Consider the following 19,890-nt stretch of genomic DNA (forward strand, 5'->3'; position numbering starts at 1 on the left):
ATAATAGCTATCCTTGAAGCCACACTTCCATTTGTTCACATCGTGTTATTTATTCTTCACAAACCTCCTGTGATCCAGGCATTAATTAATCCTATTTTGTAGGTAAAGAGACCGAAGTTCACAGAGGTGGCTCAAGGTCACATGGTGGCAGAGCTGATCTCAGCCGGATCTGTAAGACACCAGAGCCACACTCTTGTGCCCACCTCTTCACACAGGTCTATTACAACACCCAGGCAGGGTCCCAATACTCCAGTTGCTTGGCAAGCAATTTATAATGCACACCCTTGAAATCAGGGTGTGCCTTCTCATGGGGTCTAGGGCCGCCATAGCAGGTCTGTGCAGTGAAATGTAGTAAATAATGCACAAGTCTGTTACTCACTGTTAACCAAGACTTAAGATAAAGCATTGCTTTATTTATTCTGTCAGGCAGCTCAAGCGTGCTCCATGGTGTCTATTACATGGTGATGTTAATTAGGTCCGCAGCACTGCACCTTCTGTATGCAAGGTTTGCCGTGTCACCCGCTGGTCTCATCTCTCCAGAGGTGTCTGGTTCAGCATCAGGTCTGAGGGCAGAGAGAATCTTTGGGAAGCCGGCATCACCACCATGCTGCTGAGCCAAGTATGAAAATTTACTACCTACACATCCTGCCTATAGCATTAGTATCTAGCAACTTGATGTGTTTCCAAGGTCACTATGAGACCATCTTTCAGGGTAGGAGATTGGATTAGGAGGAGGAGTTCCTAGAATCCCCAAATGGCAAAACTCCTCAGTGATCGTCTACTTCAACAGGCTCATTTTATAGATGGGCAAACAGGCTTAGAGAGGGAGAGTGACTTTTCTAAAGGTGTGTAAATGCTAGGGGACTGGAATTAGATATTTTTTGCTTCCATTTCTGGCTCTATCTAATGCATCATTTCAAAGTCCCTTGCCCTCCTCCCCTCCTATTGTATGTAGAATGGCTGTATACAGAGGATGTTCACTACAGCCATTTCCCCTGAAGTTCCTGAATGTAATCCTGTGGATCAGGAAGAGCAATCAGTCCTTTTTTTTTTTTTTTTTTTTTTTAATGTAGGCTTCATGCCCATTGCGGAGCCCAACGTGGGGCTTGAACTCAAGACCTGAGCTCAAGACCTGGGCTGAGATCAAGAGTCAAACACTTAACTGACTGAGCCACCCAGGCTCCCCAGAAATCATTCTTTCATTCCATTCCACAGGTAAGATTGAGGCTCAGAGGGCAAAGATGACGGCCGCTAACTCAGGCTTGAATCCAGGTTTCTGGGTTTCTAACAAACCACTTGGCCTGCCTAAGGGTGAATGAATGAATGAATGGACAAAAGAATGAAAGAATAAATGTTAAACTTTACTAAAGAATGAATTTAGGCATGCGTGATGAACGAGGCTTCATGCAGGAAAGTCCCCATCCTGTGTATTTGCATTTCAACAAAGTCAGAGTCTCCAGCCTCCTGGAGCTGCTCTATGGGCCAGAGCAATGAAGTATTTATTTCACAGTTGTGTACCTCCATTCGGACCACCACTCAGTATTCAGCTCTGCTTAGAGCAGACCCTCAGTGAGTGCTTCTAAAATGGAACAGAAACGAGCGTGCTGGAGCCACAGCATTCAGCAGTCCGGGAGAAATTTGGAGAGGTGCCGGGAGGGGGGAGTTAAGGGAGCAGCTTCTTCCTTCCTAACACCACACCACACCAGCATTGTTTTGTTTTGTTTACCTTTAATCAAGGCTGGCCTGAAGAAGGAGAAAGAGAGAAACAGGAACACCAAGGCTGAGATACAGGGAAGAGATCTGAACATGAGCTCACCCCCTGACGGGGTCAGGCAAAGGGATCTTGGCGAGCTTCCCACCCCAGGGACTGGCCTGGCTGGGATCCACATCAGCCTTCCCTGCGACTGGGAAGGAAAGGTGGCCTTGACATCCTGCTGGGCACAGTCCCAGGGAGGCTGGGCATAGGCGGTGACCCATTAATATGAATGAAATGTTGAGAGATTAGATAGAATTTCAAACAGAAGCTTAACCTAGGACCTCTGAGTAGGAGTTGATGTAAAAATGTGCTTAGAATCTGCAATGATATATCACTTATATTCAGTAAAGCACGCATAAACATTCACAACTATGAAAAACCATGCATTTTCATACCCAAACATTAAAAAGTTATAAAAGCCTTACACACAATGTAAATATATAAGTTCTCTCTCTCTCTCTCTCTCGCAAATCCTACATAATTGATTTCTCTCTTTCACCTCTCCCAGCCTCTCCCCATCCCTCTTTCTTTTTCTCTTTCTCATGGATGCCCTTAGCCTTAAAGTCCGACAGTTTCCTGTATGGGCCTGTAAGCTAGGTTTGTTCCACTCTGCCCAGAGGTGTCAGGGCTTGCCCTTATTTACGAACTTCTAGAGGAAGGGAGAAGGGGTGGGCATCAGCCTTACAGAAATGTTCTGCTCAGAGAAGCCACCCCCAGCTTCATTCCCAGCAGCAGCAGCAGCAGCATACTGCAAACTCTCAGGGAAGGGTTACTCTCTGCCTGGCCTTGTGCTCAGCCTTGGGACCTGAGCAATGAGTGAGACCCCAAGAACAATGCAAAGTTGAGCTGGGAAGATAGAGCTGATACACAAGAAAAGTGAAATACAAAGCTATTACTAAGTGCCAGATGAGATGTTTAGACAATAGTTCTCTAGCAGCTCAGAGGAAGAGTTATCTATGAGGGTTGGAAGATCAGGGAAGACTTCCTGGAGGAGGAGTCTTGAAGGATAGGTAGGCATCAGGGCCGCAGAGGAATGGGAAACGACTGGCAAACATAACATGTTTGGTATATTTTGTTGGATGAATGAATGGCAGGATGACCCAGGTCAAAGGCAAGGCATAGACCAAGAGGGAAACTTTATAAGATGTTAGTTCTTAGAAGGGGAGAAAATAGTAGGAAATATTTTTTCACAATACTGTACTTTCCCATTCTTCCTGTCCGGATCCTCACAATACCCAGGGGTAGGTTGATTGAGGACTATGCTCCCATATCAAAGAATATGAAACTGAAACCAGTCGAAGCTCCGGGATAACTCAAGACAGGGCAAGACGTTTATGTAAAGTCACATGGCCAGACAGTATCAGAGCTGGGAGCAGAGCCGGTTTCCTAATGGCTGTGTCTTTAAAGCCTTCTGACTTTACAGTTTGATTTCTGGGGGTGGGGAGTGGGTTGGGGTGGAGGGAGAGGAAGTCTTTGGGATATTTAGAAGGACAAATGCTTGTCGCTGGTGACCAGTCCCTACTTTTTAATGCAGGAATAGGGTCAGGGGTGTGCTAACAGAGGGGCTAGGCCTCCTCTCTACTACCCCAGGCCGACATCTCTCCTGCCATTACAAGTCCAAGGGTAGCTCCCTCTCTGCCTGTTAAGACATTTCGGCAGTTGTTCAAACGAAGAGACTCCGGCCTGGAGGACACGCAGGGACATCCAGCTACGGAGGAGAATACTAGGGCTGGGCTCAGAGGAATAGGCAAAAGGAGGCCACGACGGGAACAAACACGAGCCAGTGAGCTCCCGGAGGCTTTTTATAAACCAACGCTTTCCGTAATTAAATATCCATTGTCTTGTCAGTCTTGGGACAGCACACAAAAAGGTGGAGGGAAAATGGAAAGAACAGAAGCCCCGGAGGCTGGTGACATCCAGGCGCTGCCACTTCGGCCAGATTCCTTCACCTCCTGAGCTTCTCCTGGGAGTTGTTGTGAGACCGCGCAAGACAAAGCAACCGTGCAGGGCCTGGGACTGAGCGGGTGCTCGGTAAGGGCAGAGCAGCGGCAGCAGAAACAGTAGCCCTCGCCGTAGATCGGCCGCGGCAGTACTTACAGTGGTGGTGGGGGTAGTAGTCACAGTCGTCATCACAGTAGTAGTTATCGTAGTAGTAGGTGAACAAGAATAGTAGTAGCAGTAGTAGGAGCAGCAGCACCAATAGTAGCAGGAGCAGCAGCAGCAGCGGTGGTGGTGGTGGTGGTGGTAGTAGTGGTAGTAGTAGTAGTACTAGTGGTAGTAGCAGTAGTAGTAGTAGATGGTGGTAGTAGCAGTAGCAGCAGCAGCAGTAGCAGTGTGGTGGTGGTGGTGGTGGTAGTGTTGGTGGTAGTAGTAGATGATGGTAGTAGTAGATGGTTGTAGCAGCAGCAGTAGTGGTGGTAGTAGCAGCAGTAGTGGTGTGGTGGTGGTGGTGGTAGTGGTGGTGGTAGTAGTAGTAGCAGTAGTAGTGGATGGTGGTAGTAGTAGATGGTGGTAGTAGCAGCAGTACTGGTGGTGGTGGTAGTAGCAGTAGTAGTAGTAGTAGATGGTGTTAGTAGTAGTAGCAGCAGCAGCAGTAGTGGTGGTGGTAGTAGTAGTTGTAGCAGCAGTAGTACTAGTGGTAGTAGCAGTAGTAGTAGTAGTAGATGGTGGTAGTAGCAGCAGCAGCAGCAGTGTGGCTGGTGGTGGTAGTGGTGGTGGTAGTAGTAGATGGTGGTAGTAGCAGCAGTAGTGGTGGTGGTGGTAGTAGCAGTAGTAGTAATAGTAGATGGTGGTGGTAGTAGTAGCAGCAACAACAGTAGTGGTGGTGGTAGTAGTAGTTGTAGCAGCAGTAGTAGTGGATGGTGGTAGTAGTAGATGGTGGTAGTAGCAGCAGTACTGGTGGTGGTGGTAGTAGCAGTAGTAGTAGTAGTAGATGGTGTTAGTAGTAGTAGCAGCAGCAGTAGTGGTGGTGGTAGTAGTAGTTGTAGCAGCAGTAGTACTAGTGGTAGTAGCAGTAGTAGTAGATGGTGGTAGTAGCAGTAGCAGCAGCAGCAGTAGCGGTGTGGTGGTGGTGGTGGTAGTAGTAGCAGCAGTAGTAGTAGATGGTAGTAGTAGATGGTGGTAGTAGTGACAGCAGTAGCAGCAGCAACAATAGTTGTCTTTGTTGCTGTAAGAAAAAATGGTCCAATTGCCTTGAGCTCTGAACAAGAATCTGGCCAACAAGAAAGGACTAGAGACGAAGTAAATCTATTTCCTCCATCTTCCCCCAGTGAGTATGGCCTTGAAGACTGTCCAGGACTCCAGGTCCAAAGCACTCGCTCCACCACACCATGCCGCCCTTCGTGCTGAGTTGGAGCTCTGTCCCACAGGTAAAGGGAGCCACGGAAGAAGTCTGAGCAGCGGAACGTCTCCAAGAGCTCAGTGCTTTGGGAAGAGGAGTCTGTAATCAGGATCCAGTTATGAGGAGACGCTCAGGATGGTGTTTGGGATTTGAGACTCGTTCTCTCTTTTATTCTGCTACACTCACACTGAGTGCCTCTGATGTGTCTGGAACTGTGGTAGGCGCTACAAGGGGTACAGAGATGAGAAAAACCCAATCTCTGCTCTCTAAGAAATGAAACGATACTGGGGGAGAGGACAGTCGTGGTAGTGGAATAACTGATAAATAGAGACATAAGTGCTGGGGACACAAGGAAAGGAGGGACTTAATTCCAACTGAGGGGACTGGGGTGGATGCCACGGAGCTGGGATATCCGAGCTAAGTCTTGAATGACGAGAAGAATTTTCTTTAGTTAAGAAGAGTAGCAATGGTGGATGGATCTGAGAGACACTGAACAGACTGAACCATCAGGATGTGGCAGCTGATCAGAAGGGAGGTTGAAAGGCACAAAATTAGGATGACATCCAGGTTCCTGAGTTAGACATTTGATCTGAAAGAGGTGCCACAAACGTGGGGTCACATTTTATAGAGATCCTGTAAGCACCTCTGGAGAGAGAGTGAGGAAGTTAGCAGGACAGCATCGGGAGGCAGGATGGGGAAAGAGGGGCTGTTACAGCAATTCAGGTAGGACATGATGGCGGGAGTGAACGGGAGGGAGTGAATGGGAAGGCAAGGGGAGTGGAAGGAAGATGCACAGCAAGCCTGTCGGAAGTGTTTCTCCATTTTAATGATGAGGAAAGTAAACTGCTTTAAATGACTCACAAGGCAAAAATTGCAAGTGGTGGAGCTGAGATTAAATCTCAAGTCTAGGGACTGCAGAGTCACTCCCTTACACCGCTTGCAGGCAGACATATCGCAGAGGCAGAAGCAGCGGGCTTTGGGGCCTGGCTGGCTGCGCGGGGAGAGGAAAAGAAGGGAGTTAAGCCAATGGCAAGGCTTCTGGCTGGGGCGACTAGGTGGGAGAAGACATTAACCCAGACAGACGATGCCAGGGAGAGAGAAGCAGATTTGGATTTAAGATTGACATAAGGTCAGCCAAAAATAGATCCCAGGTCTTTGGGGACAAGCAAATAAATTCTGAGCATCAAGGAGCTAGAAGAGGCGTCACATGGATAACTTTCTGAACTGGCCAGGCTTAGCACTGAGGTTTGGCGTTGAACCAAAGGACAGTGGGGTGTGGCAGAGGCGGGCTGCTGCCTTGGCCCTGTCCTACTTATTTCCCAGCTGTGGACCACAGTCAGGGGACTTTACTGCACTGATCTGTTTCTTCATCTGCAAGATGGGGAGTAAGCCCTGTGTTTACCGCAAGTGCCGGGAGCTGGGTGACAGCGGGAAGAGCTAACAGAGGGGAGAATGCTCAGGGAGGTCTGAGTTGCAGCCAGCACAGCACATCGGTGTGAACTTCAGAGACCATCCCTGAGAGGGTGCGTGCAAATCACAGACAACACAGAAAGGGCCTGTAATAAATCCTGCTAAAAATCTTTTGTTATTTTAATCAAACAAGGTATCTCGCAGAACCTATACTCCTTTCTCTTTTTAGTTTTGCCAGTCCTGCCTCAATTCAGGTTTGGGACCGTTGTGCCCAACACTATCTTCCCCTCTTTTCAGAGCCCCAACTTACAAAGCCTCTCTCCTCTTCCTCACGGGTTCAGGGCCTTTGCCACTACCCCACTCCCAACATTTGTTCATTCCACACTCAGTGAGCACAGCCCCTGGTGCATGATCTCTGTTAATGCTGAAGCCACGATGATGAATAAAACCTAGGTTCCTGGCCTGACGCTGATCCCTCAGCGTGACTGTCACTTTTCTGGACACTTCTCTCACCCCTGTCCTCTACTCAGGAAGAATTTTTACCCCTGTCTGTATGTCAGTGGAGCATAAACAGAATTTTTGGCTCCAAGAGAAGGGGTTTTCAACCTTAGCAAGCAAGTAAGGGGCAAATAGGGATGGAGGTGTTTTGGGGAAAGAGTTCTACTCTATGCCAGGTATTTTATAGATGTTATTATAGTTTTTAGACAACTTTCACTGAGGCATAATTGATATAGAAAAACTGCACAAATTTAATGTATACTATGTGATGAGTTTGCACATATGCAAGCATCTGTGATACCAGCTCCAATCAAGGTAATGGACATGTCCGTTGCCTTTAAAAGTTTCCTTGTGCCTCTTTTGTGTTGTTTTTTGTTTTTGTTGTTGTTGTTACTGTTGCTATAAGAACTTAACATGAGCTCTACTGTCTTAACAAATGTCTAGGTGCACAATACAATATTAACTACAGACATTCTGTTGTACATAAGATTTCATTACATTAATCCTCACAATAACTAGGGGGGTTAGATTATCCTTCCCAGGGCTTAAAGAGGTTAAATTCTTTTCCCAAAGCCATACAGCTAGTTAATAGAAGAGCTGGGATTCACATTTGGTTTATCTGAGTTTTTAAACCCAGGCTGCTCTTATGACATTATAACGTCTGCCTTCTTCTGTCTGCTCTGGTGCCCCTCTGGCTAAGCTGAGCCATGAGGAAAGGATCTCTACTCTTGGTGCCCTTAAAATGTTCAGGAGGCAGGACTCAGTGGAAGAATTCTGAACAACAATTGGGGGACACTGTAGGGTCAGCTCACACACTCCAGAAGAAAGGAGATTATCTGCATGGGGTTAGTAACCCAGAGGGTGCCTGGATGGGTCCTGCAATGACTACCTAGCTGAGCTTCCAGAAGCCCTGGGAGATATAGAAGTCTCTGCATGTCAACTGATAAATGGGCCACTTGCCCAAACCCTACCTTGTTGGGTGTGCTCAGCATGAACTCAGGCAGGTGTGTGGGAGTGAGAGACAGGAAGAAGACAAGGTTTCAGCAACAGGTGCTAAAAAGTCCTGAAATTCTTACTCATACACCCGACCTAGAAACTTACGTATTTCCTGCCTCTCTCCCCATTCCCTGCTACATCTAAGTGATGCCATTGGTCACTTGTTATTCTGCTTTCACCTGTTCTCCTGTTTTGACCTGATTTTCCCTAGAGACCAATGGAGAGGGCCCAGTATAGAGCAGTAGAAAGGGAGCTGGTTTTGAATCCAGATTTTCACAAGATGAATGGTAACAAAGGATTTTACTTTTAGGAGCCTCAATTTTCTCACCTGGGCAAAGTGAAAAAATGATACCTCAAGGGACCGTTGGGAAAATTAAATAAGACAATGGATGCAAAGACATCTAGCACAATGTGTGGCACACAGCAAATGCCCAATAAATACTCGGCAGGTGTATGAATTGAGGCTCAATGAATGTTAATCACTCCAGACTTCCATGGTTGGCATTACTCTTACTACTTAGGAAAATGAGCCAGAGTCCTCTTACATAGGTCTTAGGTATGTCATTTATCATTGGAAAGGACTCAAGCTCATCCCGTGCCCCTGCCCCAAAGGCAACCGGGAAATCTGTGAGCTAAAGGTCCCCTCCTGCCGCGGGCATTGTCACCAGAGGCAGGTCACTCAGCATCTGCTGTGAGCTTCTGCACAATGAATCTGGGTGGCCTCTGGCTTGCCTACCATAGCTTTTGACAATAAATAGACCTTTAGTCCTGTCTCTGAGCCTCTGGTCTAGAGGAGAACAAAGTTGGCAGTGTTCACGGAAAAATGTGTGAGGGCCAGGTAGAAGACCAGTATGTCTCTCCCTCTCCACCCTTCCTTTTGGCGGAGATATCTCACTTTCCTCAGAACACTGGGTCGGTAGCCCTTTCTACCCACTTGTGTCTGGATGCAGAGATGAGGGAGAGCAGGCAAGAAGAGAGGCTGGAGCGCCCCCTGCTGGGGCTGGGGCAGCTAGTAGCTTCTGGCTGGTTCACCTGCCAGATGGGTGCTGTCTTCTATCTCCTTGCTGAAAACCTTCTTGTGCAACGTGAGACCATAGTTATAACTTGGTCCAAGAAATCTGGGGAGTTGCTGAACAGGCCAAGGTCACAGGGAGGTCCACTGGCAACCCCTGGTCTCTTGGATAGCCCTTTCCTCTCTGCTCCACCAATGGAAAGAAGCAGTAATCCTATTGCAAACATATCCTACAGTCTGCGTCATAGCTATGCATTTTTCCCTCTTAAGGAATTCTAAATGTTAGCAGGGTCCATATGCTGTAATTCAGAGACATTTAATATCATTTGTTTAGCATTAGATGATACTTTTTATACTGTAAACTCCATTCTTTGACATCAAGAATGTAACCACCTGCCTCATGCCATTCCCCTCCAGAGTTATAGACCAGGAGATGATGCCACAGAGCATCCAGCATCCTCCCAGGGAAGGAGCCCCTTCCATTTCTTCCATGAAAGATGTTCATTAAGACTGTTTGCACACATCTGATAACGGGGAGCTTGCTGTCTCCCTACAAAGCACATCCATTGGCCAGAAACTATTCGCTAGAAAGTTTTCCTCATATTTTGAGCTGACATCTGTCTTATTGAGACTATCTCCCTGGATTTGGTTCTTACCTTTGGCAACACAGAACAGGTTTGTTTCTTTTGGACAAAAAGAACATCCAAGATGTTCTTTCAGCTTTTTAGACATTGTGATCTCACTTTCCTACTTCCGCTCCCTCTTATTTTTCATCTCAGGGATAAACAGCTCATCTCCTCATCTGTTTTCAGTGGGAAATTATTTGCAGACACCTCACCATCTTGGTCATATCCCAAATAATACAGCTGTCTCTTATTGACCACCCTTGCTGACACTTCCCAGCCCTCAGTTTGTTAAACCTACGTAACAACTGTAATAAGGCAGGTCTCACTGTTACCGTCTTACAGGTGAGGAAACTAAGATTCAGACAGATAAAATAGCTTGCCCAAGATCACACAGATGTTAAAAGACAGAAACAGGGTCTGGATGCAGAGTTAGATCCCAGAGTTTTAACCCGCCAGCATGCCTGGGGTTGTGAGGCCTGTGATCCAATTAATGAATGCAGTTTTTAAAAAGTGGGGGGCCTAAATATGGCCACAACATTATGGAAACAGTCTGACCAGGAAAAATAGATCTGGACTGTCACCATGCCTATTTTCTGCAGCCTGCCTCTGTTCATGCTGTCTCCAGAGACGCTGTCATTTCTGAAAGACCTGCCATGCTCTTGGCTCACATTGAGCTGGTTGCACTCAGCTAAACTCCCCAGGACTCTGACACAGGAACTGCTGGAAAGTCAAGTCTTGACTGTTCATCCTCATCCTGATGACAGAGACCCTGACAGCAAAGTGCGAGTTACACCAGATTGGGTTGGCTGGCTGGTTCTTGCGGGAGTGGAAGACCTAAAGGGAAGGGCGCCAAGAACGTTCAGAGCAACAGAAGAGCTGCATAAACCACTTTATTTGTGTCCCTCTGGACAATAAGAACCCAGAGGAGAAGCTGTATATACAACACAACATTTGTAGCCAACTAACATGTGGTTCTTTGTTATCATTTCTGAAAACCAATAAGCAAAGAGAGAATAAGCTTTGCTTTCCATTTTTGCAACAAACTTTAAAAATCTCCAACCCAAAGCAAAAGAATGCTTAACTGGAGCTTTGTGCTAAAGGCCCTATCTCCCTTGAGCCTCCCTTCCTCTCCCTATCTCCAAATCCTCATTTCCGGGAGGTCATTTTAATTAGCAGGCTGTCATGGTGACTCAGCCTGCTGCTTCACAGACAGGAAGGGAGCAGACTCCCCTGGACCCATTCATCATACAAAGGCACTTTACTCTTTAGAAAAATGCACAAGATTTAGCTTTCCCACCTTGGGAATTGCTACTGCTGCTGATTTATTTTATCATCCCCTTGCCTTCGTGGGGCCGGGGGGGGGGGGGGGCGGGAGGGGGTGCATTCTCTCGCCTTCTACATCTCCCTTACCTGGCGAACAGCCTCCCCCCATCGCAGAGTATCCATGCCCACGTCTTCAGTGGCCAGGTGTGACACTGGAATCTGGCGATGTGAACCATGATAGACCTTTTGGAAGCAGTGACCAACACTTTTTGTCTTTGGAGCTAAGGTTTCAGTTAAGCTCCCCAGGTCATTGGGAAATGCATGCAGCTGATAGGCACAGTAACAATATGCCTCAGACCGCTGCGATTTCAAAAATTCTGTCCCATTGTTCCCAGCAGTACATTCGTCTTTGGGTTATATGTGTTGTTGATGGTGTTTTGGATCAGTGAGCACAGACAGTGCACTTCTAAAACTGTAAACAACCGTCACCTAGTCCCAAAGTAGCTCTACAACTTTAAAAGGTAAAGGGGCTTCAAAAGCACTGACCTGAGATGTGACAAACCTCTCAAAAGGCGTGTGTAGCTTTTCCTCTTCCTGTGAGGATCTCTGTGTTGTGGAAAATAGCATCTGTACTTGAGTGGTTTGAGCCTCCTATTTTGTTCCTGAACCTTATGCTGAAGTCCCACAATTGATTTTCCATTGGTAAAAGGGAAAACTGATAATGAAATCTCTCATATTTTCCTTTCCTTTCCTTAGCTTATTCATTATCTCACACCCCTTATTTTGGAAACTAGAGAAGGGTGATTAATTTCATGCCCCAGCAGAAAATGCATGCTCCCGCCTCCACAAGACCTCCCTGGACTCCATGTCCTTAAAAAGAGTTTGAAGGGTCTTTGTGGTTCACTGAGCTCTTCTTGTCCCCTTTGCCGTTGGGGTGGTTCCTGGCTGGGCCCCGCGCGAGTGGGTACTTGTAGGGAGGGGGCTTTTCTTTCCTGCAAAGAGGAGATAACAGAAAGAGAGAAGAAAGACAGCACATATACACACCAGATTGAAATCTTTTCTGTGCGTGTCTATCTCCCCCACTGAATTTTGACTTCCTGGGAGCAGTGGCTTGTCTTCCTCTTCTCTGTGTCCCAGAAACCCAACCCAGGGTCTGGTTCAAAGCAGGCATCAAAACTCAACAAAGGACTGCTAGATGGATGGATGCATACTTGAGTCTCAGGACCGAGCACCCAACACAATGCCCTTAACACTACTGTTCAGTACCTGCCTTCTCTCTGTTAGGCTCACCTGCTAGACTATGAGCTCCTTTGCAGACAGGGACCAAGTTTTATCCATTTTTGCATTTTCCCTCATATAGGACCTTGTTTGTTATGTTGTTGGCTGATGAGCTGATGTGCCATTCATTCATGTATTGGACTAAGATTTGTTTGTAGTGGAAAGGGTAGGCTTTAGAGCCAGGAAGAACTCACCAGAGTTCCCAGGTCGGCTATGTATGAGAGGTGTTATCTTGGGAAAGTTATTTAACCTCTATGGGCTTTATTTGTAAAATGGGGATAAAATATTGCAATCTTGCAGGGCTGTTGTGAGGTGAAATGATATGAGTAAATGTACCTACAGCAGTCTCTCTTTGCCTGCTGTAATTTACAAAGTCATGGTGCTGGATATTAGGTATGGTCCCATGGCCTCTGGAGACGACAAAGATGAGTCAGACATTGATGCTGTCATCAAGTTGCTTACAATTTAGTAAAGGAGACAGTTGCACAAAATACACAAAATAATAAGAATTACAAAGCACGAAAAGAAAGTGGTGAACGCCATATATACGGAATCTCTCTTGGGCCGTTTGAGTTAGGACTGAAGAAGCAACTTTCTGGAGCCCCTCACACTCTGACCTTGGGGTACCCATTTTCCTTCACTGTTGAAGAGTCATGAATGAGGTCAAAATGTAAAAGGTGGCAGTACACAAAAGGGACACCTTGCCCCAACATCTCTCCTCGACCAGGAGGTCTCGCTGTTGGAAATTCCACTCACTGCAGGAACCAGCTAACCTGCCAAAGCTGTCTAGCATGGATGAGATACTCCTAGGCCTCAGGACCCATTTACAACCCAGAGTACCCGCTTGTAATGTTGTTTACAGGCAATGTGCTCTTGAAGTCCCCTCCCTTCTATCTTCTGTTTCTTCATTTCTAAAATAGGGAAAAGAGCCCATGTCCTTCCTGCCTCATAGACTCTGGTAAATGGGTGTTAGGGGAGAGCTTTGCAATTACAGGGTGCCATTCATATGTCATTGAGGGCTGTGGTTCTTAATACCAAAGGGAGCATGAGAAGTAGATGGGTATGTTTTCATGGGGGTAAAGGAGGGTGTACTTCTCCTAGAGAGGCAAGCTCAGTACAGTCACAAGTGGGGCAGCCCTAGGTAGATGGTGGCATGGGAGAAGGCATGCAGTGGCCATGGAGGAGTGTGAATGTGCAAATGACTGATAAAGAGCTTCTGTAACTGAAGATGGGGGCAAAGAGAGAGAAAAGGCATTGGAAGGCAAATACCCCATACATCCGGGCCTCTGTTCCTCTTCCTATAATGCCTACTTCCACCTCTCCAGACTCACTTGGGAAGTAGACTTCCCAGAAAATAAGCTTCTTCCTCCTCAAGTCTCCTGCAGTACTTTGTGCCTCACCCTTGGTACACCATTTTCTAGGTAGTTCTTTTCCTATCTGTTTTTCTCACTAGATTGTGAGTTTAATGCATTTGCTCTTTCTCTAGAACTCCTGAGCAAAATTCAGGCCTGGCATGGATTAGGAGGTTGAGGAGTGTTGGATGAGTAAAAATGAACTTTTGGTCTTCTCCTTACCATCTCCATTGCTCTAAACATCAGAATGTCATTGCCTCAGAATGTGTCTTTTTAGGCCCCACCTCCTGCCTTCCACCCTATCTCCAACATGGAACACCCTCTCTCCTTTTTCTGTTTCACCCATTTAAGAGCTACATGTCCTTTACAAGCAAGTTCAAACCCCACTTCCTCCCTGAAGCCTCCTTGGGATAGTCCTGCTGGCTGCAAATGCTGGCCAGATGGGAAGGGAATTTCTGGTTGGCTGTCACTGTTGTTTCCTAAACGTGAAGGGGCTGAAGTCAATAATTCTTAGGGGCTTCTTCAGTTTTACCATTCTAGAATTCATACATTTGGGGCTTATTTAGGGTTTACTCCCTGCTAGGCTGTGCACTGTGCACTAAAGATACAGGAGTGACGCAACGTAGCCCCTTAAGGAGAAACCTGTCTAGTGGAGAAGCCAGATGTGCAAAGTGCCATGACAATACTCTATGGGACATGCAATGCTACAGGTGTGTGCAAAATGCAGTTAGGTATCCAGTAAAGAGGAAGCAGGTCTATCTAAGGTGGAGAACAGGGACAGTGAAGCAGAGGTGTGATGTTTCCACTGGACTTGAAAAGTATATAGGAATTCACCATCTAGAGACAAAATGGAAGAACATTCCAGGAAGAGGAAAAAAAGGATGAACAAAGACATAGAAGCATGGACGCAGTTGATCTGTTCATACTGAAGCATGAGGTGTAAAGTTGTAGGAAGCAGATGGGGTGGAGAGGGTGCTCACAGGGGAAGAGGTGTGCTGGCAAGCTGTGAATGAAACTCAAGTTGTAAGCCAGAGCTTTGAATAGCAAGAAGAGGAACTGGAACACTACCCTGAAGGTAATGGGGAGCCTTGGAAGGTTTTTGAGAGGGAGTATAACCTGATATGTAGCTGAGCACTTTCCCACACTGTTTGGTATCTTGTCATGTTACATGCCTTTCTCTGTAATCTAGGCTCCTGATGGGTGGGGGCTCTCTATGTCCCCTAATACCCAGGGCACAGCCTGGCACATGGTGGGCTCCAGTGTGTTGAATAGCTGATCATTCCCACCCATCAACATACACATTAAAACTCCATGGATCCGGCCTTCCCAGCCTGTCCCTGAGCCTGAGCCCACCCCACACTCAGAGACTAGCCCACCTTCCACACTCATGCTCTGTCTCCCCACAGAGGCTCACCTGTCCTGTTCATTTTTTCTGATTTTCATCCACCTTGATGGGACCTTTTCAGCTTTAGTTCTGTAGCTATGTTACTGTGGTCCAGAGAAGTGTGTGGTCTCAGCTTTGGTCATCAAGGCCACATCCCTGAGGCTATGCTTTTGGGCCCACACTGCTGACCCACCCAAGGGACCCTCTCTGAAGGGTGGCCTGGCACCCAATAGGCTCCCACCAGCACATGGGTGTAAACTGACATATTATGATTATCCACAGAGATGAGAGAAAACAAAGATTAATTTTGAGTCAAAACATGTAATTTTCCTTTAAAATCAGAACTACTCTTCCACTTATATTATTTGATGCTTGGGTGGAAAATAATACCAAAAAAGGGGACAAGCTCAAGTCCCAAATCAGAGCCTGTGTCCTCCTGGCAATTCATTTCTCAAGGCCTGCCGACCAACTGAGAGTTCAGTGATACTCATAGTTTGATGAGACCGAGGTGTGAGATGTGAGGATGGAGAGGGAGTTTGTTTTGTTTTAAATTTAAGGGTGGGTGCGTTTACCTCAAGTCTTCAAGGCTGGTAATTTTGAGGAGTGAATCTCCAGCTCTTTTCTAAAGAGGCTCCAAAGCTTAGAGCAAAGAGGTCCAGTGAAAGGTTGAACCCAGGGCCCCGAGAGTTCCTTGCATCCTTTCCATCCAGTTTCAGGTTCCCACGTCCTGGCCATCTGGAGGAACTCTTTGCTAACTGATGCTGAGAACAGCAGCCTGGGGGTCGTGGGGCTGGGGCTCTAGTCCTGGTTGTGACCAGTGCTGTGTGCCCCCTGGGCCTCAGCTTCCTCATCTGCATTATGAAGAGGGCCTGAACGATTGCTAGTCTCCCCCAGTGTCAACACCATTTCACCGACAGTGCAACAAGCTAGAAAGAAGTCTAAGGGATCAAAATAATTTTATTCAGGCTGACAGAGGACCTGAAAGAGACAATCCCCAAATTAACTTGTAAATGAGATTCTAAGAATTCTTTTGAGTGTTCTAAAGCTTTGAATTTTTGAGAACTTTAACCAATCAAGAATGACTTCTAAGAATGAACTGAGCACTTTACTCTAGAGGTGAGCTCCTCAAAGGCAGGCAGGGTCATGCCCTAATCACTTACTCATTCAAGCACCTCTCTCCCCCCAGGGCCTGGCATAAAGTGCTGGTTTTCCTGAGTGAATGAATGAGGGAATGAATACAGGCTCAGCATGCAGGCTCAGTGCGGTCTAGGCACTGGTGGAAGCACAGAGAAGAAACAGACATGATCCTCCTGAAGGAGTTTTTAATCCACCAGGAATAGGATGGGGGGCACAAATACCCTAGATGATTAGCGAATAATCTGAGACACAGTATGAGCCAGAGTACGTTGTTCTGTAGACTCTGTGTGGAGACATGGGACTCACATCATCGTGGAAGGTAGCCCTGAGAGAGATCTTCCAGCCCAACCAGAGGAGTCCAGGGACTTGCACCAGGCCATGATAAACTGGTTGGACATCTGGGGTTGCAACCCAGAAGCCAGAGGAGACAGAAACATTTATTGATCAGCTATGGACTGCCAGGCACAACACCAAGCTTGCATCTAATTTTTAAAACCATCTTGAGAGACTTCAGTTATTGCCCCCACTTTATGGTAGAGAGGTTTCAAGAGGCCAAGGAACTTGCCTAAGATCCCACAGTTAGGATGAGCCTGAGACGGAATTTGAACCCACATTGATAGTGACAAAGACTTCCTGCTTAAGCTGGAACTTAACCTGATTTTAGTCTAGCTTTGGAATGAAAAAAAATCCTAGGTCAAATCCTGCCTCTGTCAAAATCTCTTTGACCTCAGACAATTCTCTTCACCTTTCTGAGCTTTCTTTTCCTCATTTGTAATATGGGGAATATAATATATATGAGGAATAAATAAGATCATGTACAAAAAGTGCTTTGCTCAATAGATAACAGTGATTAATATTGTTTTTCTTAATAATAGGGTGTGGAGGAAGGTGCATCAGTGCAAAGGCCCTAAGGCAGCAAAGCATATGGACAAGGTCATGGGCAAGGTCAGTGGGAAGACTGGTCTGGCAGAAGTAAGTTGGACATCATTCTGTCCTTTAGGGAGGCTGGATCACTAGAGAGTAGGAAATGAGGCCAAGAGGTAAGGCAGGGCCAGCACAATTCCAGATGCCATTGGATGTCACTGTCCAAATGCTCACTGGGCTTACTTCCAGGAAGCATGGGAATGCCCAGCACTTTGGGCTCTGGTCTAGCTCTCCAGAAGGATACTTATCCCCTGACCTTCTCTCCTCATTGGCCCAAAATATTGACTCCATCAGAGGACCTGATGTAAAACTTCTTAGGTGTATGTCCTTCCCAGCCCTAAACCTTCGCATCTTAAGGGACTATCATGTTCTAAGGGGATATGTGTATGTCTGACAATATGTAGGGTGCTTTAACACACATCTCATAATAACCTTCCAGGTGAGTGCCACCGTCCCCACTGTACAGATGTGAAAATGGAAGGATCAGAGACTTTATGAGCCTAGATGAAATAGGAATTCTAGAGGATGAGCAACCAGATGAAGTAGCACATGGAGACACCCAGACTAACTTAGAACAATAACTGCGCTCGGTTCCCCAGCAACTCCCATCCCCGTGGACTCCCGTGTTAGACCCGGAAACGCGACCACCTCATGCTGTCTGACACTGTGACGATACTTTATAGTCAGAAAACATGCTGTTAAGTTCTTCTGCCCCATACACTCTGTGGCAGGGCAGGGATTATCTTTCCCATGCCACCGATAGGAAACTGAGGGCCAGAGAGAAGCCAAGGGAAGTCGACCCTGGACACAAAGCTGGTTCAACAGAACGTGAGCCACACAGTTCTGCCCTGTCACTTACCGCAGCCTCGGCATGGGAATTGCCACTCTCTCGACCAGGGGGTTCAGCCGATAATAATCCAAAAATGTTCTTGCCACATTCCGTCCCAGCTTCATATCTGCAATAGTGTGCGTCAAGGAGCAACTTTGAAAGGAGACCGAGTCAGAAAAAAGAGGGCTGGTAATAAAAATGATAACAGTAATAGAGGCAGCAATACCACCTAGAATCACCATTCTAAGCTTTTTCTATGTACTGCCTTTTTTGATCTTCACACAATTTTCGACACTATTCTTTTCCTCATTTCACAGATGAGGAAATCAAGGTACAAAGAAGTTAAATAATTTGCCCGAGGTCACAGGACTAGAAAGGAGAGGAACCAGGATATGGGTCTAGGTCATCTTACCTCAAAGCTCTCTTCCTGGCTTTTGGAACATACTGTGTCCCTCTGGGGCTCACTGGGCTTCCGCGCTCTGACTAGTGTTCGTGGAACAGTGAAATGAGTTTCACCACCGTCTTCAGGAAGTCCCCAGGCTGGGGTAGGACATGGCCCAGGACATGGAAAGTAGCATTTATGGAGCACCTACTATGTTCCTGGCATGGCACTACTACTTTGTTTACTTATACACTTTAAACAGTCCTGTGGGGAAGGCATCTTAATCTCCCTTTTGCTCTGGGAGGTTAAGGTACTTGTCCAAGGCTGCCTAACTTAGGCAATGGTAGAGCCAGGGCTCCAATTCAGGAATGTCTGACTCCAGAGCAGTGAACGTTCCACCACCCTGGGCTGTTTCCCATCCTGAAGGCACCTTTTCTGTCAAGGGCTGAGTCATCCCAGGCCAGTGCCTAGTGGGAGGAGGAAAAACACCAGACAAGTCGTTTATGACACTGAGATGTGCCGCAGGCTTGCTGTGCTCTGGGGCTGCCACCTGCTTTCTTCCTCTGCATGTGACCGACCTTCTCTGTCCCCTTCTTTAAAGAGTTCACAAGCTGGCATTAGGCATGGCCTCTCCAACCAGCAGACCCTGGTCTGCTCCTTTTAACCTAGTCAGGCTCCAGCTGGCTTGGGGAGACCAAATCACCACTGTGTGTGCTGACAGTAAGACTACAGGGGTGCAGAGGAGAGGAGAGGTCCCTGTGGACTGGACTAAAAAAGTATAGCAGAAATCTTGGAATCAGATGCATCTAATCCAAATCCTGGCTCTGCCACATTCTGCGTATGGCACATTGTATTTTCTAAAAATGTCTGCAACGATATTTCCTAGCTCACGTGTTATTCTATGCTATGACTTTGACCCTCCTTCCACCGAGAAGTGTGGTCTATGTCTCCTTTCTTTGGACCTGGGTGGGCTTGTGACTCACTTGTGACCACGAGAATAGCAGAAGTGATCAAAGTGACACTGTGGGCCTTCTGAGGCAAGGTCAGTAAAGGAGATGTCACTTGTCCCTGGCCTGCTGGACTACTCCAGCTAGGGTCCTGCACCTCCATGCAAGCAGTCCTGCTGCGCTGAGGCCACCATGCTGTGAGGCAGCCCAGGCTAGCCCACAGAGGGGTTGCAGGTGGAGGCCCTGCCACTGTGCGGAGACCCGGCCAAAGGGAGACTCCCGCCAGCCCACGGTGCCACCAGCACACTGCTGTTCCCGCTCCAGCAACTGCGCCGCAGGCTCCAAACTAAGACCACTCGATGGCGCCCTCCGCAAATTTTGGACCCACAGAAAGCAGGAGGGAAGAGCTTGTGTTTTAAATGCTCCATCTGGGGGAAGTGTGTTACACAGCAGGAGAGCCCTAGAACAGTCTCCTGTAAGCAACTCCATCCTCCTGAGCCTGGGTCCCTGCACCCATGAAATGTGAGCAAAAGCCACCTCACGGGGCCTGTGCTGCGGTGCGTGACTGACACGTGGGTGCTGATGAAATAAGCGAGACAGTGGGGGACGAGGGAAGTGTGAGCCCATCCTCCCCAGCCTGCCTTGGCAGCCAGACTCAAAGCCACCCTAGAAGAAATCTGTGTTAGCAAAACTCTTGAACCTTGCAAGGAAACGGAGTCAGGCTGCCAGTAAAATGTTCCCCTGTGAAGTGCTGAT

The 19,890-nt window shown here is 47.2% G+C and overlaps 1 protein-coding gene across 3 annotated transcripts in view; it reads right to left on the bottom strand.

Moving 5' to 3' along the window:
• Nucleotides 1-413: 413 nt before the first annotated feature.
• LOC112863632 (AGBL carboxypeptidase 4) overlaps nucleotides 414-19,890 on the bottom strand; it is a 1,479,506-nt gene continuing 1,460,029 nt past the window's right edge. Inside the window, exons 12-13 of one of the 3 annotated variants that reach the window (XM_086716924.1) lie at nucleotides 17,836-17,932; nucleotides 414-563 (exon numbers count right to left, since the gene is read on the bottom strand). In XM_086716924.1, coding sequence (XP_086573050.1) covers nucleotides 455-563; nucleotides 17,836-17,932 — 206 coding nt within the window. In that variant the 3' untranslated portion in view covers nucleotides 414-454. Of the gene's footprint in view, nucleotides 564-10,510; nucleotides 11,894-16,220; nucleotides 16,451-17,835; nucleotides 17,933-19,890 lie in introns of those variants that run through there. The other 2 variants (XM_086716923.1, XM_086716925.1) reach the window with 2 other exon arrangements.

Source organism: Puma concolor, chromosome C1 (assembly GCF_028749965.1).
Source record: "Puma concolor isolate L17-30 chromosome C1, mPumCon1.1.hap2, whole genome shotgun sequence".
NCBI lineage: Eukaryota > Metazoa > Chordata > Mammalia > Carnivora > Felidae > Puma > Puma concolor.